Below are 19950 nucleotides of genomic sequence, written 5' to 3'. Positions count from 1 at the left end.
ACCGCTTGGTCTTTGGCATTAGGCCTCACAAAGCACCCAACTCATGATCTAATCTTCCAGAAATGCACTGCTTTCCCTGCTTGATTGCATAACATGAGCAAACAGCTCCTTACACAGACCAGTGTAAACAGAAACCTCACTGATTGCCAGTGATAACATAAAACAAAGTTTTTTGGCAGTTTATCCTATGCCACTGACAAACTCCCAGTCAGCAGGCTCCAGACCAGACCCTAATCTCAGTTACCCCAGTGTAAATCCAGAGTAAAATGCATTGATTTACCAAGGTCAAAATTAGACAACCTACATCTATAATGTACGTGCCTAGAAAATGTCTACTTGGAAGAGCTTCTAACCACCAAGCACAATGATGCTACACGTCAGAGCCAGTTCTAGCACACCAATGTTTTGTGCTGGTGAGAGCCTGTGATTCTGGATGTTTATTGGGTTTCTTGGTGGGGGCGGCTGGAAGGGGAAATACAGCAGCAATAAGCCTTTCATGGAACATAAGAGCAAAACTCACTCATAAGGTTTTGGGGGGTGGGGCGAGGGTTGCGGGGAATACTGCTAGTTAAGATATATTAAAACTCTTTGTGGAAAACTCATTCCCTGTCAAACTGTAGTTAACAGAAAAAAATATATAGAAAGTGTGATGATGGCAAGTTTTACAGATTACTGACTGTTCAGCATTTTCATGTAAGTCCTTGGAAATGCAAGTCTCTTCCGCTCTCAAAGTTAGCTCAAATGGCTTGTTTTCACCTACACTCATAATTAAACTAGGTCAGTTACCAAGTGCTCCTGACAACAGCTGTCAGTGAGGACTTTATTTCCTATTGTAGAGAAGGCCTTAGCTTAGTCCCTGAAAAGACTGGGTTGAAGAAAGAATTGGAATGAGCTACTTAAAGAACAAGTGATAGCTAAAGAGGAAGATGAATTATTCAAAGGCGGAAATTGATTATAAAGCAGCCCTGAAAGATAAAGCAAAAGGAGGACTCTTGAATCCCAACAGGGAAGGTGGAAAGGCCTTTTAATTCCATAAAGTGATGTGGCTTCAAATTGCATCCCACAGAAAAGACTGGATCCCGATTTGAACCACTCCTGAGAAAGCCTGACAGAGTTGTCACCCAATTTGGAAACAGCCTCCCAGAGAATAGAAGGCAGAGTAAGGGACGAAGGCTCCTGTTCAGCAAAACACGCAAGCACGTGCTTATGTATTTTAGGGAATTGGGGCCTACGGGCATAAACAGGTCTTAAAGAAAAAGCATGGGCTTTTTAACCAGGACTCCCTCAAATTCTGCAGGTCTCACGTCTCCCAAGACTCAAAATAAGATCCAAAAAGTATGGCCTTCTATGTTTTATAGATTATATCTTTACTTTTCCCTATGCATCTATTTACAAAGCCCAGTTCTCAAGTTTGAATATTTCAAATCACATTGGAACGAAGCAGAGTACAGAAAAGTTCAGCTCAGACACACAATTCAGTGTCAAAAATGTAGTTGAAGTATTTTTAAATTGAAAAACACCAACAAGAACATGTAATATCTACCTGGTTTAGATACTCTTTGCCCAGGTTTAGAACAAATGAACCTCTCTCTTACGAATATGTAAGAGTTTGGCTAGGTTTTTTCCCTGCAATAGTAGAAGTATTCAAATAACAGCTATAATTAAGACTGGAAACAAACAAACAAATCAGCAGTGGAGAGTGTATATTAATCATCAGACAGTGTGTTCCTTATTTTCCTGCCACTGAATTCTTATGGACTTCACTGAGAGTAAGACTGAGTCTAATGTGATGTCATTCACCCATTTCTCTCCCATTGCCTAACCCAAGAAAGGGATTTAAATAAGGCATCTTTTCTATTATAATATGAGATTTGTAAGTATTCCCAGGGGATAAATAATGTAGCACTCCCCAGCATGGCAGGATGTTATTGCCAGAAGGAAATGTCACAGAACCATAAACAAGACAGCCAGAAAAGACCACTGAAACCATCTAGTCTCACGTCCATAAATTTGATTTTACACCAGCTCCAGATTTCACTCCCCAAACCACAAATCCCCGAACTCCTGTTCTCAGCTTCCCCAGTACTATAGCCCATAAAAGACTGTGATACCTCAAATGCCAACCCTCACATGTTTGGCAAGAAAATGAATGGTCATCTTCCACTACCCAGCAATAACTACTACTAAACCCCCACCAAGTTCTCTCTCCTTGCCCCTGCTGTTTTCTTACTCCCGTTGGCCAGAAAAGCACAGCATTTTGTTTAATAACAGCTGCCATTAGCTACTCCAAATACCCAGTAAGGGTGATGCTATCTGATTGACATTATTAACTTGAGACAGCTGTAGGATCGGGAATTCAGCTTAATGTTAAATACTCCCTCAAGGCATGGCATCTGCCCCCAAAGTCTTGCTCAAAATTTTTCCTCTCTTGAGCCCTTCCCCAATTTACTGCTTAATTGACTGCAGTTAATCTGCTCCACACAAATTGTCCAGTTTTCTGCACTGTCCTTTAACTAAATGTTTTCCTTGAGTTTTTTTTTTTCTTTCTTCACATTAAATGAATTAGCAAAGGCCAACAACTATGATGTAGGGATCCTGAATTGTTCAACTAGAGCGACATTACATTTTTAATCAGAAGATATCAAAGAAGAATTTTATTGTACAACAAATAATGTGCAACACTGAATTTGTGACCATATTTATTTCCATTAATTTTAGGTTGCAGCAAATAAATAGTATTATCTTAGGAGCTGTTTAAACTGATAAAGCATACATAAAAAGAAAAGGAGTACTTGTGGCACCTTAGAGACTAACCAATTTATTTGAGCATAAGCTTTCGTGAGCTACAGCTCACTTCATCGGATGCATAACTGTAGCTCACGAAAGCTTATGCTCAAATAAATTGGTTAGTCTCTAAGGTGCCACAAGTACTCCTTTTCTTTTTGTGAATACAGACTAACACGCTGTTACTCTGAAACAAAGCATACATAGCTATTTCTCAGTCCGAAATGGCAACCTACAGGTAACAACACTGTAGAAGTAAGAGAAATGAATATAGATAACTCTAGTTGAAGAATTCAAGTTCAATAAAACAGTTGTTTAATCCTCATTCATTTATGTTATATACAGAAACAGAAAACATTTAGCAAAGTGATGGTGTTTTACAGGTGGGGCTAGTAGAGCTGCCCATTATTAACGTTGTCTAACATTTCCTATTATAAGATCTTGTTTTCAGTGCTTTTAACTTGGCCAAACTTTAATCATTTGCACTGAAACTTTCCATTCTCGGGGTCTGCCTCAGGTTGGATGTTTCTGGAAAATTTCAGCCAAAGCAGTTAACCATTTCTGAGAGCAAGGCTGGGGGGAAATAAGTTGCTTCTCCCCATGTTAAAAAATTCTGGCAACCTTTTCTTTACTAGTTCTAGCACTCCCATGCTTTGGAGCAGGGACTGGTGTGGTGGGCAGGCTGGGCCTGGGATCCAAGGGAGAAGAAGGGTACACAGAGAATGGAATTAGGAACACTAGGTATGTCTACACTGCAAGAAAACACTTGCGGCTAGCCCATATCAGCTGACTCAAGCTCATGGGGCTCAGGCTGTGGGGCTATAAAGCTGCAGTGTAGTTGTTCAGGCTCAGGCTGGAGCCTAGGCTCTGAGCCCCTGCTAGGTTGGAGGGTGCCAGAGTCTGGGCTCCAGCCTGAGTAGCTACACCTCAATTTTATAGCCCTGCATCCTGAGCCCTGAGAGCCTAAGTCAGCTGACACAGGCCAGCGGGTGGGTGTTTTATTACAGTGTAGACATACCCAGTGAGATCAGATGAAGGGGAATAAGGGGGAAATTGGTTTGACAAGGAGATTGGAACTAGGAGCCAGTGAGGAAATTAGTAATTGCATCTTCAGAGCAGGGTTTGAATAGTGTGCAGTAAATAACAGATTGGGCCACACATTGAACAATGAAGACTCATTAAGTCAGCACTATCCACATAGGTTTTTTGTGCATAATATTTTATATATGGGTATATGGGTGCACACATTATATATAATCAATGGCATATATAAAGACAATGGGAGCTGCTGCATGATGAACACTTCTGAAAATCTGACCCTAAATCAGAAGCTGGTAGTATCCTTAAGAATTATGGCCAATTTAAATGCCTTGGAAACTAGCCAGATCCACCTCTTTAAGCAAACAAATGTATTACAATCTCTCGTGGATGGACCTGAGATTGGGCATGCTTTAAAAAGACAGAGAGAGAGTATGAATGAGTTTGAAAGATACCAGCTTTTTTAGCAGTATTTATTGCCCAGTCTGGATTACAGGGATTAAACTGACTCATATGCATGAGGGTGGAAATGCGGGTGTTGGATGTCAATATATAATAACTTCTTCAAGTTTGAGGAATCATGTCAATGGCTTGTGAAATTAGGACCTATTTTATCATTACCCATATATGTGACTTGGGCTTTTATAAATATCTGACATTTAACAGTATTTTTCCCATCTTTTTATTTTGCATTATTATTTTGAAACTGTGGAAAAATAGTTATTGGTATCAAATATTTTGCTGACAGAAGTAAATCTTGTTTCCAATTTTACTGCCAAAAACAGATAAGGAAGGACAGAAATAGAATTCAGACCATTGCTGAGTACTTAATGCAGTAGGCTAACAGAACAAATCTCTAGGATGTACTGCAACTTATATCTTCTGATTGGATCACGTTCTTTTGTTTTACTGTTCACTGTTCTATTAAACTTAATCAAGCTTATATTATTTTAAACCTACCTTTACTAATAACAAGCCTCCCTTCAGACCAACATGAACATCTGGAATGTGGGTTTCTAACTATACAGTTTTACAAATGTTATGGTAAACCTCTGAAGCCATGTCTATGCTGTACCTTCTATTTGCACTGCCTTCACAATAATGTGGTAAAGCTTTTTGACATGGCAGAGACACGAAACGATAGAATGTCTGCACTCTAAATACAGAAAGAGAACAAGCTGTACAGGAGACAGTCAGTGATGAGACAAGCTTTTGCTCTCCCCATCTAAAAGACAGTTTGGTCAGTTTTTGAAACAGAAGAAGCCAGACCTTCCTTGGTATACAGATGAATGCTCCCAGGACCTACACCAGGGGGCAGGGGCAAAGAATCCTGAGGTACAATCTCTGCCAACAATCTGCTCCCTTTGTGCCAGACAGACAGTGTACAGGGAGCAGAAACCTCCCATAACTCCCCTGTAGGCACAGAGCTGATGGATTTTCCTACTGCATCTCCCTCCCCTAGTGCTTCAGAAAACAGAGAGGGTGGCTTGGCGGTGGGGGTGAGATAAAGTGGAAAGTGAAAAAAGCCCGACCACTATGCACTCCAGCAATCCCTAGCTGGCCTATACTCCCATGAGGATCATACACAACTACAATTTCCCCATGCAGCAAGTTCAGCTGCGGCCTTTGATAACAGTACGTAGCAGCAGAGGGCAGCATATAAATTGCTCAGCTTGCGGCACCAGGCAGTCTGGGGGCCCTGAATTTCCTCTGAATCAGGCTTTTTGAGTGCTCTGATTTGCACCAAAACCAGTACAGATGTTTCCACTGATGCCTAGAATATTTCCTGAAATTTTGGAATTGATCAGATATGGTGTTCAAAAGCTAGACAAACAAATGTCATCAAGTTGAGTATTAGACCTGACTTCGCTCAGCCAATTACCAACCTTGAGTGTTCAGAATTAATGAGTTAGGCCCCCAAAATCATGGGATTTTCTTTAAAATCCTGAGATTAAAAAAACCCCAACACTTGAAGTTCTTTTTATTTGCATTCTGGCTTTTGAATATTTAGGGTTCATGTTTTCCCACAACCATGAGGCCTTGACACAATTTAAAAAAATAAATAAAAAAAACTAAGATTATGGTGAATTCACTTGACTTCAGATTTTATGACTAAGAAAAATGCTAAATATCACAAAACTTAACCTTTCTCACACTGCAGATGCATATTCAATTTGTGGTCCACTATCACCCCAATCCCTTCTAGCAGTTTTACTGCCTCGCCAGCTATACCCAGTTTTTTATTTGTGCGTTTGATTTTTCCTTCCTAAAGTGTAGTATTTTGCTTTGTCTTTATACAAAGAGAGGAGTAATAACCCAAATACCTGCAGTGACTAGCAAATTAAAATACTAACTACATTACATGGCAGTCCTCTGTTTCTGGAATGAGGAAAGGCCTTATACATACATATACATTTATACAGCAGTTTAATCAAACTGTAATCTGGACCTAATCCTGGTCCCCTTGAGGTCAACAGCAAAACTCCTGTTGATTTGAATGGGTCAGATACTCTCTACCCTTTTGCTGCATAAAAGAAAATGTCCAAAACGCTTTAAGAACCAAAACACAGGAGCCTATATTTAAATAAAACATTCTGCCCCATTTACTGTGTTCATCATTTGACATAACTAGCAACTGAATATATGGATACTAAAGCATGCCATTGACCCCTTTGATAGTGTCTATTTATTTAAAATACCATTAAGAGTAAGATCATCATAATATAGATTTTGGAATTAATAGTCAACAGTACGTTTTGTCTTGCTATAATTTTTACATTCACTAATTCACACTGGATTCACATCTGCTAAAGCAATAATATGGCTCATATGTTAATAGAATTTGCAGGGAACAAACAGTAATTAAAGCGTGTTGTGTTAACTAGCTTTCCATTTAAACTAAAGGGAAGGAAGTAGCAGGAATGTCAGGCTATGCTGGAGTCCCTGATTTCAGACTGTACCATAACAGAGATACGATCAGGATTCAACAGGTTAGAACAACACCTGGGTTTCGGCAAAAATACTCACAATAAATCCAAGTTTTTTATAGTCTCGGGTATACATAGATTTGCGTTTCTCAATACTGCCACTGTTGTTGGGTTCAGACTCCGCATCAAAAGCAATTCTTCGGAGTTCAAATATAATATCCCTCTGAGCCTGAGGGTGTTCAAAAAAGAGAAAGGTCAGTTTTAAAAAAAGCAGAGAAATGTCTCCTGTTTCGAGTCACAGCAAGGAACTACAAAAGAATGTCTCAAAAAGCTGCATGCTCTCCAACCCCCAGTCTTTCTTTATCAGAATATAATTTTAAGCAATTAGACAGACGTACATATGGAGTGACTTTGTGTCTCCCTATTTCCCCAAGTCCTCACAGTTTAGGGATTTCATTCCTCAGAAGACTCACATGAAGTACTAGTGTCCTGACAGACACTTAATGACTCAATCTTGCAAGGTGTTGAGCACTCCAGCCCGCACCTCACTTTAACCATGACACCACTGAAGTCAATGGGATAACTCACGTGCTTCAAGTTTAAGTTTGTATTCAGTATTTTGCTGGATCCAGGTCAGAGCGTACTCAGCACCTTGAAGGACTGAGCCCTAAGCATCCCTCTCAGTAACAGCAGATATTTGTTACTAAGTGGATGACGGTGTTGCAGTAAAAAGAAAAGGAGGACTTGTGGCACCTTAGAGACTAACAAATTGCAGTAGTTTCAAATCGTTATCAACGCTGCACATCTGCAGCTCATCACGAATATCTTGTGGCAGTAATAACTGTTTTGCCATTTACAGCTAGAGTGCTACTTTGGTTGATGAGGTGATGTGTACCAGGTAATTGTGTGTATCCTTTTCCCTTCTGAGTGAAGAGTTGCAGAAACTATCCTGCTGCTATATTTTGGAAGAAAAGAGAGTGCACGATTGCTCTGATGTAACCATGTATAATGCTGTCTCTTATCTGTGGAACACCCTACCTATCCCAATTTCCCAAACCACCATGCTATCTTCATTCAAGTCCCTCTTAAGAATCCACTTCTTTTATATAGCCTGCATGAAGCTCCTTTAAAATTAAAGAAACAAGACCTGAAAATCTTTCCCATGGCATCCTGACTTCAAGTCTCTTTTTTTAAACTGAAAGCGGTTTGGGGCAGGGACCATCTATTTCTGTTTACTGCACAGCACCAAACACATTGTTGGAGCCAAGTAATATTAAAAACAATTATTGTTTAGCCACAACAACCCAAAATAAAAAATGAACTAGAGTTACAGGGTTATTTAACCATATTCCGTCTGCATCAGATACTTTTAATTTGAACTTTTGCTCTAGTTCTACACGAATAAAGCCAACCAGGATGACTACACATTTCAGGTGGTTCTGATAAACTTTATAAGAAAAAAAATAGACTGACACTGATCTGGATGCTGTACAGATTTAGCTCAGGATGATGCCAAATTCAATTGATGAACCTCAAGCTCAAGAGATAGTCGAGGTCTGAAATGTGGTAAACTTGACAGTTTGTTGTCTCATTTTTGCATAACAGAAACCAGTTTGTTTTTCAAACAAAAAATCTGGCCTTAATTTCAGACTCCCTGGAAAATGGGTTTTTATAAAAACACATGGAATATCCATGACTGCTAGGAAGTGCCACTTTCATTAATCTGCCTTTCCTGGCTCTAAAGGCTAAGCTTGGCACTACATCTGTCCCCTTACTGTTTGGACTGGGTTGTGAGAGATGCTTACCTGGTCCTGTGGATCCATTTTGGTCATCATTCTGTCCTCCAGAAGGTTAAAGGTGAGCACTTGCAGAACATAAAGCTGGTGCGCCATTTCGTTATTGATGGCCCTCTGTGCCCTGATAACATGCTGTGAAAGGAAGATATTCAAGTGAATGTCACCTACTCTTTTCCTACCGCTGATTCCCATGAGGTGGGCTCAGGTGTTTCCATTCCTGTACGTGTTTGACAAGCAGTGGTGTATGCATACTGTTGAAGGGGAAAAGGCAAGCCCGATACTAGTAAGGTGGCTAGGTACACAGGTGTTCCATGGGCTGTGATATTAAATCCTATCCCTTAGTAAGGTTCCTGAAAGCAGTGCACAGAGTCCTCTCCTCCTACCCTCTAGCTAGAGCATGTGCATACAGAGAACAGAAATTAGCAGCCAGGTCATCCTTTTGAAAAGCACCCTCTTCAGAAGGGCACATGCAAAGAGTGCATTTAAACAAAAAGTGAAGAGAACAACATTTCTAAGCATAAGAGTATTCATGCTGCTGATACAGCTGTCATAGTAAGCCAATTGCTGCAAGGGAATCAATTACAAATGAACCACACTCCTACCTCTACCAGATGATCTCATTCTATATGAGGAAAATGGTTTAAAATTAATGAAAATTAGAATGAAATGCCCATAAGCAATAGCGAAGTCACCAAAGTTACAATGCAGATGCCAAAATCATGGATAATTTTAAAACCACTAAGGTACACAAAAATGTTAGGGGAAGCTAACTAGATTGATACAATCTTCATCCCAAGGGTTTCTGTAAAGGGTGTAACCAGAGGTCACTAGCCCAGTAGTGTGTAAGGAGAGAAATGGGCATGACCACCAAGACAGTGCTACTCAGTGGCAGCTCTAAATAGGATGTTTGCTGCCCTCTGCTATATGGCATTGGAACGTTTATGCCAGAGAATGAGCACCTGGGAGTGCTACTCATGTAAATTTCATAGCAGAGGTCAAAATCTAGCCTACTACTACAGCCACTTAGGAAGGAAAATATAGCCTTTGAAACTGAAACTGTCTGTTTTTTTCACACTGATCATCTAAAGAAAAAGAGGGGGGAGAGGAGGACGGGGTCTCTAGACTGCCTCTTCTGCCAAATCTGCCTAATGCCCATATCTATGTCATGTCAGATGACATAGATGACTAGTACAGTTTAGAAGAGCCCTGATCTGGCTCTAACTATGGTCAGTGAAAAAATTTCCCTGGTCCTCAATGGGAGAAGGAGAAGGCTATTTATTATGTTTATTAAGTACACTTTGAAACGTGTCTTGTGCATCTTCTGGGCAATTATTTATTACCAGCAAATAATCTAACTCTGGCAAACTGTGTCCCATTTAAGATCTCAAGATATGTGCAAACACAAGAGTTTTCATATTGTAAAATCATCTGCACACATGATGGACAAACAAGCACAGGGGCTGATTTTGAGTCATGCAGCACTGTGTACATTGTTTGACAGACAGTTCAAACCCTAAAGTCTGGGATGCATTACTAATCACGGCCAATGCAGATTTTTCAAATGCCGCCTAGTCGGCAAGCTAATGGAAACGCCAAAGGAAAGGCGCCCCAAATACTGCATGTATTCATTATTATATCTTGGTAGAGAAATGACAATTTATGCATTGGCAAAATAACCTCCTTTCCCTTTTGGACGGTCAATTCTGAGCTCATTCAGCAGCAGAACTACCTTATCTAGCAAGCCAAAAAACAAATGGAAATACAAAAACAACTAAAAGAGCATAAACATGAATAATATACAACATACACCCACCAAAATGGCAACATGTTTTGTTTCCCTGTGCTAGTAAATAAAATCCTTGGGAACTTTATACTAATACTTACTGTTAAGATGATCGCCCGAAGCTGTTTTTGTGACAAAATGTTTGCCATTTCCTGTTTTGGTAAAACACAAAGATTTAGCTAAGAGCATGTATTTCAGTGCAGCAGTGAGAAGAACTCTACAGTCATTCCTGGGTGTGTTTTAGTACTGAATATCAGCAGTATTTCTCATCAAGAAATGAAATGAGAGGCCTCACAGTGACTGCCTCAGCTGATCTTTTATTTTTGTTTAAATTCAGACCACTCTAACAATGACAAAGAGGGACAAAGAAAATGAAGGGACTGGAGGCCATACAGTTTATACCAGGGAGCAGAACATTTGGGCTATCCAAAAACAGCCATGAAAGGATGGAACAGTGATTGAGACCCAATATATAGAATATGAGGAAAGTATTTAACATACAAGTATTCTAGCAGAGAAAGACAGGAGGAAGTCGCATATGTTTCTACCTGCCAACTGGGACTTTGAAAATAAGTTGTAGTGAATCAAGATGTGAATATGTGTATTAGACTTTAAAACAGTTGAAAACTAACGCTTTACCTTAAATCAACAATTAGCCTGAGTTACTGTATCATCACTGCAAATCAAACTTCTCCCCACTAAAAACTGTTCAGAGTTGGTGGGGATCTTAGACGGGGTCCTTCATTAAAATCTATACTCTCATCCTTCTACTTTATGTTTTAATTTAACTTCTATTTTTCTCTTTAACCATTCAGTAACCACCAAACACACACCTTTGATTCAACATCCATCTTAAGCACCCAATCTCAGCTATCTAGCTTCGTACCATACTGTCAGACCTTGTATGTGTTGCAATGGTCTCAGTATTTATAAAGTTGCCATTGCAGAAGTATCTAGACAACAGAACTGTAAAACTTTTATTTTCCCTTTATTCTTGTTTGCTGTAGATTATATACATTTGCATCCGTTTGATCTTTGCGCACACACACACACACTAAAATTTCGTTCAAAAATATACTATTAAATTACCTGAGTAAAATCTTGTGCATAGCTACCTACGCACTGGTATTAGCATTTGGACATTTTGGGCCACTGCTGTAAATTGTGTCTTTTGCTATCATTAGCTCATCCGACACTGTCTTACACAATATAGCACAACGTCACATCAGTTCTAATGTTTTATAGTTCAAAGAAACTATCTTAATCATAATCCATTGTGATTCTGTTCCGTTATAACGGAGTGAAAATACTGCTCATATTCAGAAACCTAAAAAAAAGTTTTTGCAAATGGGTTTGCAAGAATAAATATTAATAAAAGCTAACCAAGTTGTATATTTATATTAAAAATCTATGCAAGAACACAGAAAACAGGAAAACTATGACTGAAATAAAACATGAGCAGAAATGGATAACTGCAGAAAGGATACGTAAGCAAGGCAGAAGCAGCATAAACAAAGGCTGGCTCTGGCAATATTAGAAGAGAATCTACTTGCTCTAACACAGAAAGAAAGTGTTGACTTACAGTCAAAGGACAATCAAGGATGTTAACAGTGTTCGCTACATCAAGCTAATGGTATTGGGTCAGAGTGCAGAGGTGAGAAGGGAAAAAAAAGTGATTGAAGACCAGAGAATCTTTGTTAGAGCTTTATTTTTATTTTCAAGCCTCAGGGGATAGAGCAGCTGTAGACTGTTAATAGAGTAAGGGTATGAATTATAACAATGCTATAACCCCCTTGGAAAATTCAGAACAATACAGCAGGGGGAGTGCTACAGACACAATATGCTTCACAGTGTGGGGAATGAACAGGAAAGAAAAGCAGTTTGCTTAAAAATAAATATCTATTATAATTAAGAAGACTAAACAATTACTCTTTCCATGAGGAATACATGGAAGAATCCCTTCTCCAGCCAAAGGAAAAATCATGGAATGGTTTAAAAAAGTGGGATAGCAGCATGTCCACTTTGCCCTTGGAATCTTTTAGTTTCCTGATGTGACACAACTGAGGTATTACTCTTATTGGGACCTCCTTTAGGGTCATTGCCTGTCCCTCCTACAATGGATTATGATTGTTACTGAAGACAATCACTCTCTGAATCCAGCGGAGCTGCACAGATCTACACCAACAGAGTAGCCTACATTTTAGAAATAAATTCTTGAGGTCTTTCATTAATACAAGCTCAGACAAAGCTCTCCATTTAGTAATCTTCAGCATCACTTCTTAATAAAATGCAACTAACAAACAATAAAACTATATCTTTCAAAAGAGTTTTTTTTAATCTGTCATTTTGTGCCTCAAGCACTTTTGGTTTTCTTCTGCTATTGCGACAAAGTTGTTTGTTTTTTTAAAATAACTATGGTCCAGCATTATCCTTGATATGAGTAAGGTAGCAAGGAGTTTTCCTTTCAAAAATTTTGTTTCTTTACATTACAGAGCCAGACAAAAGAGAAAAAAAAGGATAGTCACAAGTCACTACTAGAAAGTTAGCTATATTTTTTATTACAGTGTAGTTAAACAGAGTTGGATCCTCATACTGCAGTTTATGGGAGTTTGCCAAAGCCTCGGGCATTGTGCAGGATTTTTATATAAAACTGTATGGTCCCTTTGAGGAGTTTGCAGTGCAAATTCAAGCAATCATAAGTTTTCCACACTTTCCAGTTCATAGCACTACACCTGTTGTGTTATTGATATAAAGAAATATAGCATCACACGTGAACACAGGTGTAAATTTCAAGCCACAATCTTCACAATTGTTAGTGAAATTCCTTGTAGTATTATGCCCAGTGTGGTCTGGTTCTGACAATATGATTTTTCAGTTCACTACTTCACATACAGCAACTATCAGCAATGGCAACTGGACCTGAAAATCCAAGTCCAAGCAGCAAAACAATTAAATGAACTATGATTGCATCACCTCGTTATTTTGCCTCAGAGATGGAGAATGCAATCAAGGTTAGCCTTTAAACCTATGTTACAGTTCATAGAAACTTTCCCTTTCTTGGATATATGGACTAATATTTAACCATAACATATAAAGAGTCAAGGTTCTGACCACTTATACCCTTTAAAGACCCCAGGAAATTTTCTCCAAGTGGGGGTGTTAACCCCAGACTCCTGGCCAAATGCCTAGTCAGGTATTATATTCTACCTACCAGAATCTACCTACCTACCTACCCTCTGCAGTTTCATTAGGTTGCAGTGGTGTTCTTCTCTCTCCATTATGTAATATTAAAGAGAGCAAGGATCCACTACAAAGGGTGGCAGCAATTATGGTGGGTGAAATGATTTGTAGGTATCCCTTACCACCCTCAAAGGAGCGTTGTAATTAGCATCTGCAAAGCACTTTGAGATACTCAGTGCCCTTCACCTATGGGAGAGCTGATTTCAGAAGCACACAGCAACTTTTCTTTTGACTTAACGGAAACATTAAATTAAGTTAAAAAATGAAGGAAACAAAAAACTTTCCATGAAAGTTACATTAAAAAATCCACTTCTTATAAAAAAAAATAAATATTTTTTGACTCTTTCTGGTATTTTGGCACTTAAATAATCGGCCTGAGTTTCAACAGTGTTGAACAAGCAGCACCTTCCCATCAGATACCAGTGATGTGTCTCCACTAGAGTTCCCGCCATTGCTACCACTGTGGGGAAATTCTAAGCAAAGTATCTCGCAGGCTAATATCTTAATAAACACACTGCAACTGCTCCCACATACCAGACTTTATACTCCAGCCTCGTTTTACATGGAGCAGCCGTCTTAAAATATTTCCATTGGAGGCTTGTGAATTTTAGCACTGAGTTAGCTAAGTGGAACATTATTACAGTTAGGCAACTCACACATAGACATTTTGTTTTCGAGCTATGACATAAAAAAGGAATCTCCCTTTTAAACAACAATCTGAAAAAAACAGTTTACCAAAAAAAAAAGAGTATGATGTTACAGAGTGCGTTGGCAAAAATTTCAGTGCACTAAATAACCATAGCAGTAAATGCAGACAGCAAAGAGTGCAGTTTCCTAACACAATCAATACAGTTTATCTGAAGCCATATTAGATCAGAAAAACTCAACAGTCCTGATTCACCTCTCACTTACACCAGTGCAAGGCAGAAGTGACTCCACTAAACTGTATGGAGGTACACCAGCGTACAATAAGCAGGATCCATATCAGCTCTAGTCAATGGCAACAAAAGGGTGAAGGGAGACCATAGCAGAGATGTAGATAAGCTGCCAGAAGTAATCAGACTCTCTTATAGGTCTGCAGACAAACAACAAAAACCAACAACTCACCTGTCTCTTGTCATCAGGTGCTTTAAGGAAAAGTGCATTTATTACTGCAATGGTGTACGTTTGGATTTCTTGATCTGTCCTGTGTGGAACATGATTGTAATAATTATGGCAGATGGTATATGGAAACGAGCTTTAGAAATTATTTTTTCTTATTGTGTTATCTGAGAACAGAAAATTAAGCTGAAGACACAAAATATTCTGTAAATATGCCTGCTAATCAAGGATTAAAGTATTTGTATTTAATTTTAATTGCACAGAAATTAAAATTGCACACTTTAATTGCATAGAAAGCTCCTGAAATACGATGCAAGAAAAACTGCAGTTTATCTAACACCCAGTATTACTGTAGACAGCGTTTACCTAGCCATCTGACCATTATTTATCCAAAACTCATTCAGTTTAAGATATCTTTCCTTCCCAACCTCACCCTCAGGAAGGGATGCTGTTCTACCGTACTAGCTTTCCAGACAATGGTACACAAATGGATCCATCTGCACCCTAACATTACTCACCATCTCACAATTAATGGTGTCTCAGCTCCATTTCCCCCCTTCCATTCAGCCCGAAAGAAGCTACTACACAACCAGTTTAGCCAGAACTGGTGATAGACAATGGACAGTACCACAACGTTCATTACAAATTGTTCAGCCATTGTCAACTGAGGCTGCATTTAATCTCTCTCAGAGACTATATGTAATAGCTGTTCTCTTTACAACTCTGATTTTAAATACATTGCTTGTTCAAAAGTCATTATCTAGGATACTCACCCCTGAAGATGTGGGATTAACTGGCCAATTGTGATCTCCTGGGCTACCTTCTGGTACAGCTCATGGCTATTGAGCACCATAGACTCCAGGATTGCTAATGACCGTTGCAAGATAGAGATGTCGGCAGCAAATTTGTTCACATAACTTGCTATCTACAAATTTAAACATTTGAATAATTCATATCTTGCTTACATGCACAGGAAAAGGGAAGGGGGAAAAGGCAGGATTCAAAAGCAGAAGGGCAATTTATGTAGATGCTAGTTGTTAGATGTGCATAAATGAATACTAGGAAAGTATTAACCAGTTGTGTTTATTAAAATCAGAATACATTGAAGCAAATAATGAGACAGATTCTCAGCTGGTGGGAACTGGTATAGATTTGTTTAAATCAATGGAGCTATACCAATTTACCCCAGCTAAGTATCTGGCCAATGTTCAAACATCACACATTGTATGAAATCACCACTGAAAAATTGTAAGCCTTTTTTTTTTTGCCAGAGGATATTTTGGAAAGAGCGGGGGAGGAATATTTTATCCTCTGTAATGTAATAATCCAGCTTGGGCATTTTTCTCAAACTGTCACTGTTAAAAACAACCTGGTAATATCTTTTATTGGACCACTTTCTGTTGGTGAGAGAGACAAGCTTCGAGCTTACACAGAGCTCTCCTTCGGCTCAGTGGTAAAACAACAGTTGGGCAGAAGTGACTAAAGCAGCAGCAACCTTCCCAGTGAAAGCTGCCTTCTTCTAGCATAATCTACATGTGTTTTCCCTCTATCACCACATAACTTCCAGTGTGAAAGAAAATCAACCTCACTCAAAACCTATCTCCATCTTACAATTTTTAATTGAGCTGGCACAGCTGGCTCTAAATGTGGTTTGCTTCTACACGCATGATGGTAAAAACTCCTAATAACTACGGCCAGCTAATAAGCGTTTCATCCCTACTGCAGGGGTAGGTCAACACACAGTTGTCTTCTTGTAACCAGCTCAGCACACTGTTTTTGCAGAGCAGCTATCACACTCCTCCCCATACCTATGTAACCAGTTTGGCTGTGCAGCAGAAGGTGTTAGACTGCATCGTCCTGCATGCTGCTGATGCCACTCTGTGTACATGTCCTCTAGGAACTCTGCCTTCTGCTGAGAACCTATGGGAGAACAGCCCAGATTTTCCCAGAATGCATGGACATAAGCATGATTAAGCAGAATGATACGTGAAGATGCACAAAAGTTGTTTCGATGGCCAAAAAGCTGCTCCATGGGGACAAACTGAACCTTACAACTAGTAACTGGTTTCAGTGACTGTGTCTCTAACCAGTTACAAAATCATGGTTAAAAGCTATAGTGCTGACACAGCTTTAAGTTCTGCGCTTGTGAAATTCTGAGTGGAAGCAGAAGGGGGAAAAGCAGCTATGTTTGTAGATGTTTAGTGTGTATTGTAGGCATCGAAACAAAGAGAAGAAACAAAATCTATTATGATACTGCTGCTCCTTCCGCTACAGTCTCCCACCTCCACCCTCTACCCCATTCCGCGCTCTGCATGAGTTTTTGCTCCTACAGATGATACAGTGGGCGTTCCTCAATTGGTAGTCAGTGGGGTGACCACTGGTCCAAATGTCTGTTGTCAAGTTAAATATCCACACAGTTCTCTTATTGAAAGGCAGGAAGCAGAATGCCCATATTTTTACCTGCTCTGCCTTAAAGCAAAAGGAACAAGGGGTGTGCATGATGGATTTTAAGTCAGGCAGCCAGGACACAAAGATCAACATTGCAGGGAAGGGAACACAGAAGTAAGTTGTGGAAAGTATAATCGAGCAACAGAAGAGCTAGCCTTTGTCTATACTGAGATTTCAGCCATCAGTGCAGCTGCATCAGTGCAAACCCCTAGTGTAGATATGATTTACACTGGTATATTACGATTTTCACAGGTCCAGCTTGCCATGCACGGTTTCAAACTGGATAAAATGTGCCAATGGAAATCATGCTTCACTGGTGTAAATCACATCTATATTAGGGCTTTTCACTGGTGCAGCTACACTGGTGGCTGAAATCCCATTGTAGACAATGCCTTAACCAAATCTACTCATCTGCTCCCCAGCCAGAACCTTTTTTCATTGTTGCAAATGTGCAGCCAGAGTATAACAAAATGGCTTGCACACAGAGACTGCATCTACATTACACACCACTGGCAGTGAAAAGTACACTGTGATGTACAGCTACAGGTGTCAGCAAAAGGCTCTAGCAGCAGAGAAAGGCTTCAGTAGCTCCCAACTCCCAGAGCCTTTCACTGCAGCGAGGAAAAGCTCTGTCAGGGGAGAGACAGCTGGGAAAGGTTGCTGGAGTTTTTCCCTGGGGCAGAGGAAGGGTTCTAGTAGCAGGACACTAAAAATAGCAGTGTACATGGGAAGGCACTGTTTGGGGGAACAGAGAACTGTGTGGGTATGTACTCGAGTACATACGCACACCCTTCACGCGTATCTTTACTCAACTTGCTTAAGCCATGCTTCACCATCTACACTGCTATTTATACCCATGCTTGGTGCACTAAGCGCGTAGGTGTACTACATGCCGCCCAAAGAAGGGTGCAGTGTAAGAAGCACCCTTACAGACCAGTAATATACTGCAGTCATCAAAAATTTTGCTGAAATGAAACATTTTGTACAAAGCAGTGAATGTTCATGGAAACTCCAGACACACGCGCGCGCGCACACACACAAAATTCAACTGGTTTTACATTTTCCATAAAAGGTTTCGCAGCTCTGCCTAGCTCATGGGTGAATTAAGGGAAACTGAGGCATGGAGACTGAAGTCCCAGTTAATCAAAGCATTTAAAAACATGCATAACTTTAAGCATTTGAGTAGCCCCACTGGGGTATTGAAGTGCCTTGCTGAATCAGGTCCTAAATGTCTTGCTTAAGGGGACACAGGAAATCTGTGCTTTCGTCCCATCACCAAATAGAGGGGGGAAAAACTAATTGCAACTTTGCAACAGAACTGTGACCGAAGGCAAAAAGCATCAGGTCCTTTAAACAGCAATCTGCTCATTAGTTACTGCCTGGAACATTTTGATGTCAGTATAGGTGGTGAAGGAGCTGATATGGTGTGGTTCACATGCCAGTCCTCCTGCAGAATAAGTTTTTCAAGTGATTATCTTATTTTCAAATAAAGGACTATTATTATTGCATTTGACTAACGAACAACAAACTGTATGTCGTAAAAAAGACAGCTATTTTTCCTGGTGCCGTCCCCTTCCCATGCAGCACATATTAGAAAAAGGAGAGTAAACAATTCAACGGAATCAAGGGCATCCAAATTACAAAGAGTTATGAAACAGGCATGATACTTGTAGCTTAAAAGTTGCTTAAAATGTCTTGAGTAGGCTGAGATTTTTTCCAAGATGTCAAGAGGATTTTGACACACAAATACCATTGGTCATCATGAGAACTGTACATCCAAATCCTTTAGGTGGCTTTGAAAACCTCAGCCTAAAAGAACTGCAGTGTCAGTAGTGTGAGAGAAGATAGCAGGCAGGAGGGAAACGACTGTTGCTGACACCCAGTACTGGAAGAAAGCCATATGCAAAGTATAAAAGATGGGTGAAAAATTATATTACATAGGCTATTTTTTATCTTGGTATAAAAATTTACACATCAGAAATATAAGAGAAAGACATTTTCCCCTCCCACTGAAATTCATTTCTTTGAAAACATTTTTCAGAAGATTTGAATTTTTGTTTTAATACCAGTTTGAATGACATCTATTTCAATGCAATCGTATGCATTCGGATGTTGGAACTTGCGCTGCATTTAGCATCATGCCGCTTGTTGTTCATTAGACACGACTAAGACAATGCAGAGGTTCCTCTAAGTTCTCTTGAGGCTTCTGCCTTTGCAGTTAGATGTTTTTTCACTTTAATTTTCCCCTTCCAGCTTTGCCTCCATCTAGTAGAGAAAAGCCCTTCACGGGGGCAGGGCGGACATGCCCCATAGTTTAGCAGTAGCTCTTCAGCCCCCATATCCGCACTGTCAGTGGTCACACAAGCCCACCAGCAACTTCAAAGGGTCTGGCTGGGGGTAATGGAGCAACGGATGCCCATGACAGAGAAGGAAGGCCCTACCCCTGATCCCTGGCATGCACTGAAGGTCACGGGGCTCCACGTGAGTGCAGAGGTCCATATGCACATAATACATTGCACGGTTGGGGCATAACTATGCACCTTTCCTGCATCTCTGCCTTTCTCCTTCTTTTCTATTTTCTCCCTTCTGCCATTCTTTCTTATTCTTTCTATTGATCCCTTCTCTGTTCACTCTTTTCTTCCTTCTCCTTCCCAGGATGGCTGAGTTAGGTGCCTCACTAGGAAGGAACTCATTTTTAATAGGTTGCCCAAGGGCATTTACCAATTAGGAATGTTGGGCCCAGAACACACGGCAGACATACCAATATCAGGCAGTGCACTTGCTAGCTTTTCCTGCAATTACTTTGCATCCTGCAGGGCAAAGGAAGAGGTTG

General features: G+C 39.9%; 1 protein-coding gene across 3 annotated transcripts in view; it reads right to left on the bottom strand.

Annotated features, from left to right (window-relative positions):
- ELMO1 (engulfment and cell motility 1) overlaps positions 1–19950 on the bottom strand; it is a 421610-nt gene that overhangs the window by 240122 nt on the left and 161538 nt on the right. For all 3 annotated transcript variants that reach the window (XM_048839200.2, XM_048839201.2, XM_075125620.1), the window contains 5 exons: positions 15443–15594; positions 14676–14754; positions 10430–10480; positions 8555–8677; positions 6850–6978 (listed from right to left, as the gene is read on the bottom strand). In XM_048839200.2, the coding sequence (XP_048695157.1) occupies positions 6850–6978; positions 8555–8677; positions 10430–10480; positions 14676–14754; positions 15443–15594 (534 nt within the window). The remainder of the gene's footprint in view (positions 1–6849; positions 6979–8554; positions 8678–10429; positions 10481–14675; positions 14755–15442; positions 15595–19950) is intronic.

Source organism: Caretta caretta, chromosome 2, assembly GCF_965140235.1.
Source record: "Caretta caretta isolate rCarCar2 chromosome 2, rCarCar1.hap1, whole genome shotgun sequence".
Taxonomy (NCBI): domain Eukaryota; kingdom Metazoa; phylum Chordata; order Testudines; family Cheloniidae; genus Caretta; species Caretta caretta.
The sequence above is the reverse complement of the archived record's forward strand: the minus strand, read 5'-3'. Positions and strand labels throughout refer to the sequence as shown.